Source organism: Panthera uncia (genome assembly GCF_023721935.1).
Source record: "Panthera uncia isolate 11264 chromosome C1 unlocalized genomic scaffold, Puncia_PCG_1.0 HiC_scaffold_3, whole genome shotgun sequence".
Lineage (NCBI taxonomy): Eukaryota > Metazoa > Chordata > Mammalia > Carnivora > Felidae > Panthera > Panthera uncia.
The window spans coordinates 24,965,105-24,977,307 of NW_026057584.1; the positions used below are offsets into that span (position 1 = coordinate 24,965,105).

General features: G+C 33.7%; 1 protein-coding gene across 1 annotated transcript in view; it reads left to right on the top strand.

Moving 5' to 3' along the window:
• The first annotated feature begins 730 nt into the window (after positions 1-730).
• ERBB4 (erb-b2 receptor tyrosine kinase 4) overlaps positions 731-12,203 on the top strand; it is a 448,902-nt gene continuing 437,429 nt past the window's right edge. The window contains exon 1 of the mRNA XM_049615240.1: positions 731-881. Coding sequence (XP_049471197.1) covers positions 731-881 — 151 coding nt within the window. The remainder of the gene's footprint in view (positions 882-12,203) is intronic.

Sequence of the window (12,203 nt, forward strand, 5' to 3'; positions counted from 1 at the left end):
TTTCAGGGAGTCTGGGCCTATGGACCACAGTAGCAAAGCTGGGCAGGGGGTCAAGATGGCTTTGGAGGGCATTCTCAGGGCTGCTACTGGTTTGAAGCCACCGGCCACCTGGGATGACGGTATTCTGGGCCCACTGGGCCTGCCCTGACTGCTGGCTCTGTGGGAACCAGTCCACTGAGACCCCTGGCACAACATCAGCCACAAGCTGACCTACCTGGGTTTGGCTTGCTGCCTGTGCTTGGGCCACAGTTTCAGCAGCCTTGTGCTCAGCCCCATGGGTGGCCTGCATATGTCCCCCACAGATAGGCAGCTGGTGATACAGTCAGAGGTACCTGTCATGGACTGCTCCTGTGCCAGGGTGGAGGAGATGCCATTTGGGAAGATTGTGAAGAGCCTACTGCAGCTGCTGCCCCAATAGGTGGCCACCAGCCCTGTGAACTATGCCTGGTCCTGCAAACTGCTCCCTGTGGAAGATTTGTTGCCACCTTGTACACCTTTGGAACTTACTGTCATTTTGCTGCAGAAGTTTAAGAGGGGCAAGGACTTGCTGGACCTGAACCACCAGCCTCTGAACAAGTACATGGCCTGCAGCAGCCTCAAGTGGGTGCTCCAGGCAGAGAAGGAGTTCAAGAGCCCCAGGAGGAAGAAAATGTTCCCTTTGATGTGAATTCAGAGCAGGAATTTGTAAAGTCCCACAGGCCCATGAGCAGCACCTGACTGCCCATGGACTATGACAAGAGTCATGAAGACTGAGTATCATGGGCTTGATGCCAAAGACCAAGGACACTGCAACAGCCCAGAAGAGGAGAGAGGCAGGGAAAGGGGGCTGAGGCCAGTGCATCAACAGGAGTTTGGAAAAGAATTAAGAATTGACAAAGATAGTAAATGTATAGACATATTTTTGGGGGGCTGGGTGTTGAGGAAATCTCAAAATGGTGGCAGGACTTGTGGGAACTCCTGACAGGCCTGGTCGTCTAGGCCCCTTCCGGCTGCCAGCAGAGCTGGACTCACCGCATTCTCTCTCAGTGCTTCTGACGCTCCTCACTCTGGCTCCTGCCTCGGATCCCTGACAGTGAAACAGGGCATCAAGGAGGAAAACCAAAAAAAAAAATAAAAAAAAAAAAATAGGATAACCAAAATGATTGGTTCTTTCCATTTCTACAGTGAATGTGCAAAAGCCTAGGAATGTGGGAGATCTCCACAGGTTCCCATTATTGAGTCAGAGTGTTGCTTCCTATTTTGTTCCATGCTCAGGTGCTTTACGTTATCTTAGGCATACTTTGTTGTTTTTAGGTTTACCACATGAAATTCCCTTTTTCTAGGTAAAATAATGATCAAATATTGACCATATTATACGGTTCAATTTAGTATTTCGAATTCTTTGAGGAAAGTGTCTGTACTACATATTTACAAGTTTTCTTCACCCATTCTAAAAGTTCTGATTATTTTTGCCTGTATAACACAAACATAGACAAGAAAACAGCATTAATTTGAGATTAAAAAAAAGTTTCAAGTATACAGTGTTCTCCTCATGAATTACTCTAATTAGTGTTAACTTACGAATATTTTCTGTCAATGTGTGAATAGGAATCTATGGGAAATAGCTTTTTCTGATCTATGACACCAAAAGAAGATGCCATCATCCCTTAGAGAAAAATATTAAGAATAAAGTAATATTTTAACTGAAAACATAGTGTGAAAATTGTTTTTATTTTCTGCTAACAAGAAACACACTTTATAGTATTAATTTGGCTTTAAAAACTGTTAATTGTGATTTTTAGCATCATGCAATTATTGTTATATTGTAAAATTATTGTTCTGATCCCTTTAGCAAATAAACATGGGGCATACTTTAAGTCAGTGAGGAGAAGTGTGGAGTCCTCTCTTGAACACTTTCTAGATTCCGTGATTATTCTACATGCTGTCTAACCAGAATTGTAAACGAGGTTTTAAAGAGATGTACAGCTCTTTTTATTAGTGTCTTTGAATATTTCAATAACAGTGAGGTCAATTAAAATTTTATTGAATGATTATGTTTTATATTGACTCAGACACAAACAACTAAGTAATTTAAAATGGTAAAGTTAGAAATAGAAAAAGAATTGCCCTTTTTATAACATATTATCTATTTATGCCTTAAATTAAAAAAAAATCCTTTCTTGGCTTTGAGAGTAATCAAAATTTAATATGATCATTCTGTTACCTCGTTAGCCAGCATTACAAATCCTCTCTTCTAGTTTATTGGTCTCTTTATTGTTTACTGATCATATACACTTATTCCACCTACTAAGTTGTTTGGTTTAGTTGTTTTTCCCTTGTGTCTCTGAGCCTCAAACCCCACCTCTTCTAGAATAATAAAATTCCTTTGTTTTTTATAACTATTTTAATTCTTACAGATAACCCAAGACCTAATTTTTCTATCCACTTCAGTTTCCTCTCAGAAGTCAGATTCCTTTGTCTTTGTCTCATTACTCTTTAGTGAAATGACAGTAATTCCTAGCTAGCCAAATCATATGGATACACTGTTATCAGTATGATAGAATGATCTCTGCATGTAACATTGACAGAGAATCTATGTATATCTTCTCTACAACTAAGCAAAAGCCAGACATCTAAGTACTCCATAAATGTGTGAATTTCATTATTGTTTTTCTAAAGATGCTTCCTTCTAAATATATATTTTGATTTTATATCAGTACTGTCCCCAGTATTCAGAATATAAAATATGGTGCATGTGTATATACACAGGAGTGTGCGTGTATGTCTGTGTGTGTGTGTGTGTGTGTGTGTGTGTGTGTATACTACATATATCACCTATGATAGGTGAGGAAAATTACAAAAACAATTTACTATTAGTGTCTAGCTAATATCAGTAAAGTGTATTTTTTATAATGTTGGTGGTGATATTCAAATTGTTTTTGCATTCTATCAACGTTGACTTTGGTTTTTCCCTAATTATTTTTTTAAATGTATTTCCTTTATCTCAAAAAGAAACAACATTAAGAAATAATTTTTTATACCAAATTATTTTTAGTAATTATTTATCATAGAGCCTAACTCTGTGCTAGTGTTAAAATATTCATAAATATTCCTATTGTACTTAAGATTTTTGTAATTTGGAAAGTCACCTATCAGTTATATAGCACCAAGTATTTCTATGGGAAAAATAGAAATTTACAGTATTTACTGTCAATAAACTTTAATTGTGTCAGCAAGGGGCAGAAATGCAGAAAATTACAGACTTTTAAATGTGTGAATCGCTTGCAAGTTGGAAGGCCTAGCTAATTATTTATCTTAGATGGGTAGTGAACAATAAAACCAGGGACAATGATAATTGAGGTGACTTCATTTTGCCTCAAATCTCTTATCACATAAAAGGAGCAATCTGTTTTTAATCTAAAATTTGACATGAATAAACTTGTTTTATGAGTTTCTTGGTGCTTGCTAAAATGAAGAAAGCAGCAATTTCAGAGAGTTAGGCTTATAACAGTCTTTTGAAGACCCTGTAGCCAGAAATTAATCAGAATAATGTTGAACTATTAGAAAATAATTGGAGTAATTAAAAAGCACAAATCGAGTCAAATTACAAAGAGTGAAAGACAATATCTTCTTTTTTTCCTATGTCCAACATCATATAGCCATGGTATCCTTTCCTTATTATTCATGAAAGTTTATGACTTACAATAGAAATTGGCCAATGGCTTTTCTCACACAGACTTCCAGAATCAATATTGATTTTTGATAATTGATAAATATTTAGGATGAATGCCAAGAGACCTTTTATAAATCATGGTTATACTTTTGTGCAGTTATAGAAACTTACGAGAGAAGTTTAATAATTGCATCAACAACTTCATTTTGTTTCATCATTTACATTGTAAGTTTGAAATGAATTACTAATTTGTGATTCATCTACATAAATAGGACAAGAAATATTAAAATTTTGAATTTCTTACACACTATTGCTAACTATTTTTGCAAATTGCACATTGAAGTGAGTCTTACAGAATTGATCATTTCTAGGAATGTAACCTACTAATTGCACATGTCATTTGCATCATTATTACCTTCAGCTTTTACATTCCATGTGAGATTCACAATGAGCAATTCAATTCGCAAACTGAGTCACTACTTCCTATTTCTATCATAAAACCAAGAGACTATTCCCTAGAAAATCAGAATTAATTGTGTATTTTTTTTTTACAAAGGAAGACATAGCTTTTTAACTTTAAAATGAATTTAAAATTCACTTTGGGAAGTTTTAATACTAAAGTTAATCATACATAGTATGTTTGTTTTTCTTTAAATAGACATTTACCTGGATAATATTATCATTTCAGCTTATAAAATAAATATATATATGAGACCATTAATGAAATTCATCCTAAAAAATGGTGAATCCAAATATATTTATAATTTGACAACAGTTAAATAATGTATGTGAACCAGATGGGGAGATTATGATTGGCCTAATCTTATAAATTACAGTCATTGTATATTTGTGAATTGTGCCTACAAAAGACCTTGTCTAGAGCAAGAGATTTCAAGGGAATGAATGAGGAACAAGGTAACAGCAATGGTTGTTCATTTAGATTTCAGTGTTTGCTGAATAAGTGAACTTAAGTTTTTAATTATTCAAGTTGAATTAGTTTTAGCACTACAATCTATGAGGGGGGTGGAAGGCAGCATTATCATTGCATACATTGTCTCTTTGGACCACAAACATACCAGACTGTAATAGAAAGTATATTTCTACGTTCTATCTCAGAATTTTATTCTCATATGAAAGTAAGTTTTTTTGTCATAGCCAACAAAAAGAATGCTAAGCAAGTTGCTTAGGACTAGTAGCAAAACTGTCCCTTTGAGAACAATGATGTTGTTAACCCTCCAAGCTCGGTTTTGGTTACTTGTGTTCCTTATTTAAGTCAGTGGAGAATCTTGCTAAGTTACAAAATGATCTAAACTAAGTTCTATTAAGGACTTTTTTTTTCTTGATTAGTCTCTAAAATTTTGTTTTGACTTTTAATTTCATAAGTTCTGAATTGCACATTTAGGAAAGTGAACTTTTTTCAGTATATTTTTATATGCTAACAGCAGTGGAGAATCAAAACAGATAATCTTGGGTATGCAATTAGTCATGGTAGGAGAAGCGTAAGTGGTTACTACTCTGTTCCCTGAACTGGCTTATTGCTTTACATTGATGCTCGCATCACCACGTCCTCTTCATTTCCCATTCCTCTGTCTGTTGGTCACTATATGGCTCTATGTTCTGTCCCCTTTTCTCTGTCCTTTTCTTTCCCCTCACTTTCTCCTGCCTCCGCCTCAGCCTTATTTCCGAAATAACAATGCAGATGTGTTTAAACCTAATTGCAGTTACATCCAGAAGTGGGTTTATGTGTGTGTTACATTGAGAAACACGTGCGTACCTTCAAATTACAGAAGTAAGTCCAGACACTTGCATCGATCACACCCTCCATGTAGCGCATTTTCTCAGATCCTAGAGGTACTCACCATTTTCCATAGAGAGATGACAGAGGATTTATTGTCGTGAGTTTCTAACCCATGTACTTTAATCCTACAGTAATAAATACATGTATTTCCCTATAGTGAAGAGTGCAGAATCTTCACATTCCTTCTCTTAGGTAATTATTTTACCCCTTGAGATACTTATTATGATATGTGAAACATTAAACTTTAATGTCATATTTACCTTTAGAATATACTTTACCCAAATGAAACGGTTAAAGGTAAAATAATTGTATTAAAACTTGGCAACTAATATATTTGAAAAATGTTTCTAACTTATTTCTCAGAAGATATTGAGGCTTCTAAAATTTTCATTTGGTTTTATTCCAAGTTGGCTTTTCTGTTATCGCTTTTGCTCTTTATTTTTATGTTTTGATTAAAATTCAGAAACTATACTAAAGAAAAACTGGTGGAGAGAGAAAAAAAAATTGCAAGTTATTTTAGCAAGAGAGAAAAAAATTTGCAAGTTATTTTAGCAAGAATCTATGTCATATAAAATATATTATTACAGCTGCTCTTTGAGTCTGCTATGAGGATGTTTTAGAGTGAGAGGCTCTTTTTAGGAGCAGAAATTCAGGATATATGCATGGATTAAAAGGATTCTTTACTGCAACACTTCCCAGACTTTTAGGTTTTATGGACTAGCATTTTTTTTTTCTTTTAATTGGAGAGACCAGGGTAAAGTTGCCAATTTTTTATTTAGTCAAGGGGGATGCTTAAAATATCAGTTGGCAAGTACTATGTGAGAAAGAATATTTCACACACACACACGTGAAAAGAACATAGACAAAGTCCGTAAACTCGGAATAAAATATAGGCTTTTCCAGGTAATGACACCTGGCAACTATATACCCATATATTTTTAATATAGATGTTTTAAAAATCTGAATGCTGAAATGTTTGTAATGTAAAATTACATTACACATAATATCTTCATTAAACAATTTTGGTTACTCCAAGATCTAAATTTGTTGACAATGCAACACCAAGTAGTGTTCTTAAATTATTTTCTTCCTTTCTGCTTTGCTTTCTGTCAGTGTTGAGAATCTACTTTCACATATTAATAAAAATAGAAATAGTTCTGTGAATAATAGTTATATTCAATTTAAATACTTTGGGTAGAATGAGATATGCCATGGAAAGATGACCTGTACATCTCCAGGAATCTGCTTTCTTTCCTTCAGACTAAGAAAAAATTACAAGACTAGCTAGAGTTCAGAAAAGTGACTCAATGAAAAGCATTTCCCAAACTACACAGCTCTGGGCTTTAATTGCCTAAAAGAAATCAACCACTTTGGGAAACTGTTTAGCAATAGTTACCAGTAGTAAAAGATGCCTATCATGTATTTATATCTATAACTATATCTGTATTTATTTCTACCAAAAGACAAGTTCAAGAATGCTCATTACAGCACTATTTGGCAACTTAAATTTCAATCAATAGAAGTATGGAGTAATTAATTTTGGTATAGACACACAAGGAATACTAGATAGCAAATAAAAGTGAATGGATTACTATTTTCAGTATAACATGGTTGAATCTCATAAAGATCATGTTGAACGAAAGAGAACAAAGCATCTGTACTCTATCATTCAGTTATATGATTTTATTTATTCATGGTTTAAATTAATCTGTGCTTCTAGAAGTCAGGATGGTGATCGCCTTTTGAAAGGTGAGCTTATTAGGGACTGCAAAGGACACAAAGGGAACCGGACACTGACAGTATTTTATATCTTAACTAGGTGACCACTATACAAGGGATTTATTTACCTTGTGAAAATTTTTGAGGTGTATAATTATATATATTTTTTACTCATCTATGTATGTTTCAAAGAAATATTTATTTAAAATTTTAAATACACAAAATATATAGAAGATAATATTAGAATATTAGTGAAAGGGTTATTTTTCCTGCCTAATGAACTGGGTTTCTAACTATAGACTCCTCGATTTTGTAGATAATAAAACTACTCTGACAGTCATCTCTGTATTTCCTCCCTGATAATGGATTTTTAGTTTCATAAAATCTAGGTCGAAGGCTGATTGCTTTTCTTGTTATTAATTTATATTCCCAAGCCACAGATTGAAAGAATTAAAAAACTGTAACATTGTTCCTTTGGTGAATAAGATCTACCTTTTCCCCCAGAGGTGTAGGTTTCTGAATGGTATATTGTTAATAATAAGAAAATATCTATTAAACAATGAATCATAACCTCCCTGTCACACACAACAAAACTCATAGAGGAAGACGACTCTTTTTTGAGTCACTGTAACTAATGGATTATGTAATATTGAATCTTTGTTGTCCTCCTTTATATGAATGCTAACAAACTGAGGTAAAATAAAATAACAGGATTATTGTCTATCATTCAGCATAAACATTGTGAAGTTCTAAACAGAAAAAAAAATCTATTTCTGATAGTTACAGGAGAATTTTTGATTGTGTGCTTGGGGATGGGGTAAAAGGAATGATTTGGGAATGCATCTAATTGTAGTCAATGATGAATTTTGCATAAACTCAGTAGTTCCAGCTGTAATCTCCTTGTAACAGAGAAGTCTGTTTTTTGTTGTTTTTTAGGGGTTTTGTTTTGTCTTTATAAGAAAGAGGCTAATGACCTCTAGACCTAAGTAATCAAGAACTAATGAGTTTACCTAACAGAGTAGTGATCTGAATCTGCCAGAGGTCACCAGTAGATGATGAACAGCCATGAGAGTTGTTATTTTTTAATGTAAGCATACAAGTAGACCTAAGAGATTTTATGGAATCCTATGACTGCAGTTGTTACCTTAGAATAAAGGTCTTGGCCTACAATGAGTAGAGAATAGACTCTCCATTAAAATTAAGACAACGCAAACTTCTTACCCTGAACCTATCAACTTATTGATGGAGTATAGGCAAGTGAAAGGAAAAAAAAAAAAAAAGAACAATATCTATGGGTGGTTCATTCTCTTTCACACAGTTATGTGAAGATCTAACTGCATTTCCAGCCCCAAATCATATATGCATTCAGAAGCTTTGTGGAGTCTCAGAGGCTACCTACTTAAAACTATCCTTTGTATCACCCTCAGATATAAAACCTGTCTTTTCAAGCAGAGAAAAGGATAACAGTGGAAGGGAAGCACAAACAGTACTAGATTCAGTAGTCAGCTGTAGTGACAAGACTCTTAGGACAGTAGTTACATTTCAGAATTTAGGAAGTTATTACAGCATGTCAGCAGTGGTATTGGTCTCATTATTTATTTATCTATCTATCTATCTATCTATCTATTTGTTTATATTTTATGGAGCAGATATCTACATTCTAGCCACCAGTAGCAGCCCAGAGAAGGGAATTTGCAATCAATCCACTTTCTCTTTAGATAGTATTGAGCTAAGAAAATCCTAATCTCCTGCAGCCAATGGTAGGATCCCAAAGGTGAAAGCATGAAACTTTGTTTATTTGTTTGTTTTCATTTATTTAGACACATAAATATATACTATCAGAAAATAAATAAAAGCTTTGCTCAGTGAAGAGTAGGCAGAACACTTAGTGATGACAGTGACAAAGTGTTGACTATTGTCCTATGCACGGCAGTGGGCAGAGGTCATTGTTATTGAACTCTATCCTCAAATACAATGTCAAAAATTTTACATACGGTAGTTTTTTCCAGTTTAAAGATAGTGTCAGTATAAATTCAGGATAATACCTATCATCTTCTCTATAGTAAAATATATAACACTGTTCCTGAGTCATTAACAGAAAGTTTAAATATGTCCCTCATCTCTTGTCCTTTTACTGTAGTCATGGAGTTTTTCCATGGCTGGCACAATGGGTGATGTATGGAAAATAATGGTTTTGGATAATTGATATCCTAATAATCGGTAGATTGAAATTTGAAGATATTGGAGGCTTCGAAGACTCAAAAGAGAGTGAGATAGAATGATGAAGGCCTAGACCAGAGTGGAAGCACTAGGGTGGACACTGAGTGAAAGCAATAATGAGAGCCATAATATAGTGCAGGCTGAGACTGCATTAATATTTTTATTTATTTGTTTTTTGTGGCTATTTCACAAAACATGACTACAGCAGAGAATATCAACACAGATTCCAACAATATTTACCTAACAAAGTGGATGTGCAGAGTGCTTTATAACAATAAAATGTGGAATGCCTAGCCTCTGGTAGAATCTCTTCTGCTTTTGATGAGAACAACAATAAGAGTAACAATAAAAAATAATTATTGAGAATCTATCCTCAAGAAATTGATTTTGAAACTGTCATATTCTAATCACTTAATCCATGCATCTCTTGTTTGCTTTTCCCCATACCCTCTTATCACAATAAGACCTAAAGCATCTTGGAGGTGAGGGTCATTTTGTGTCCTCTGTGGTACCCATGATATAGCATGTGATTCTGATAAATATGGTCATTTTAACACATGGTTCAGTTTTACTATAAGCATGTTACTTAACTCACATGTTTTTCCTATTTAACATTTTTTTAAAACTTGTGGTAAATCTTGTTACTATGAAGATGAAAAACAAGCAAGGGCTTCTAATGTAGCAAAGGAGAAAACTATAATGGATTCAAAATAATTGGACCACAAAATTTTGACCCAGTAGATGCTTTACTTCTGCTATTGTGATCTAGTGCAGACTTTAAAATTATTTTTGGATTGAACTGTATTAAGGCAACTTAATTTCTGAATATATTTTTGACACATGATTTTTCTATTTTGACTTTTTTTCTACCAATTGTTTTTTTAATGGATAAATTATTTTCTTGGTAGATCATAAAATAGTGGTTTATTTTATTAGTTAGCATTATCTGATTGGTGCTGCTGTTTGGGGATTTTCTTTACAGCTTTAATTTCTTACTGAGTCCCATTTTCTCAGATCAAATTTTGTATATCCTTTACCAACCTTTATTCAGAATTTGATGCAGGCCATTTTATCTGTTATTAGTTTTATTGCAGGCTGATTAATTCTAAGATAATTTATTTTGAATGAGACTCTGAAACAATTTAAGATTAGCTGCAGTCCAGTAATTGTATTGACTATGAGGCAGAGAATTGTTGAAACAACCTTTGAGTCAGATGGCAAGTTCTCAGTGTCCTTCTTCAAACCTAATATATAGAAGTGTGAACACATCAGAACCTACACTCTTCAGAATCTTTATATAATTGCTATTATCACTTAGCTTTAGATATTCTGCAGTTCTAAGAAAAAAAAAAAGAAGGTAATTTTTAATAGTGCTGTCCTACCTATCTGTGAATTCTTGATTAATGAACCATGAACTGACCCATTCATTAATTACATGAATTAATACACATATAAATTTATATTTTCAGCCGTATGAACTAATCCCATCTTCAAACACCTTATTTTTTCTACTATTCATCCATGAGAGCTCTACCGTCCAAAATGATCTTTTCCACCATCTCTTCCAGCTGTCAGCTCATTGATAAGTCTTCTTTGCTTGCCCCAACCAGAGATTCTTTCTGTTTTCTGAATGCCTGTAGAAAACTATACTTGTGTCTTTCAAATACTATTTAGTACCTGAGGTTGTCTGTAATTATCTCTCTCCTCTGTTTGATTATACGTTTATTGAGAGTAAGAATAAACCTTATTTATGTTACTGTTCTCTATAATCCTTGGAGCAATTTCTCACCTTTTTTGAATAAATAAATACATATGTCAGTGAATAATTTTTTTTTAATTACTGCTTAGATAGAGAATAAGTGAACATGAACTTGCAGGTGAAGAACTCAATTTTGTTATACAAAATTTCAGCACAGAGTTAGACAAAGCATTCTAGAATTCCCAGAGGATAATTATTAATATGACAAGTTGCTGCTTATCACTGTAGCTTAAATGGGAAGGGAAGGTAATTAAAAACTGGCAACTATCAGTGAACGAATACGTAATTTTGTGAGAACTGTGATGGAAGCTTAGAGCTTAAGTGGAAGATGGAAATGTTAGATATAAATGTCACAGTTGCAGGCAATACCCTTGAGACAATTTGATCAACCTTGGGTATATTATTGAACAACATAGCAAGAGGTTAATGAATAAGCTGAGCTCCATGGAGAAACTTTTATTAGACTATTTTATGGATTTCCCTTGCAGTCATTATTAAAACCAACATATGCTATTTGTGCATAGAATGTGCTATTCTCCACCTTCTGCATATTTGTACTTTGCTATGCCATAGGATATTATGTTTTTGCTTATACTCTTTGGAATGCCAGTGTAGAAAGGTGACCTTAATAACAATGTCATTCAGAGTCTATATATGCTTTTATCTTTATAAATAAAATCTCAGTAGCTTAGCATATTGAAAATAAAAAGGAAAAATCTTGTGTTTTTTTTAAAGAACATAAAAATAACGATTAGATTGCTGCAAAGTCTTAAAACAATAATAAGAAGCAACTTTAAATATGTCTATAAAGGCATATTTAGAAGATCTAAGACTAGTACCATATGCCTGTTTTAAAATGCTCTTGTTTAATATATATGTCCATTTTGATAATTAAACATTGGATAGAAAAAGTAGTTATTCTATGTTATTACTATAATAATTCAGTACCTCTATTGTTTCATTGAAATTTCTTTAATCCATTGTAATAAAGAAGTAGGAATTATATTTCAAACATTGAATTATGTACAACAATAGTAGAAATTTTTCTGTAGTAC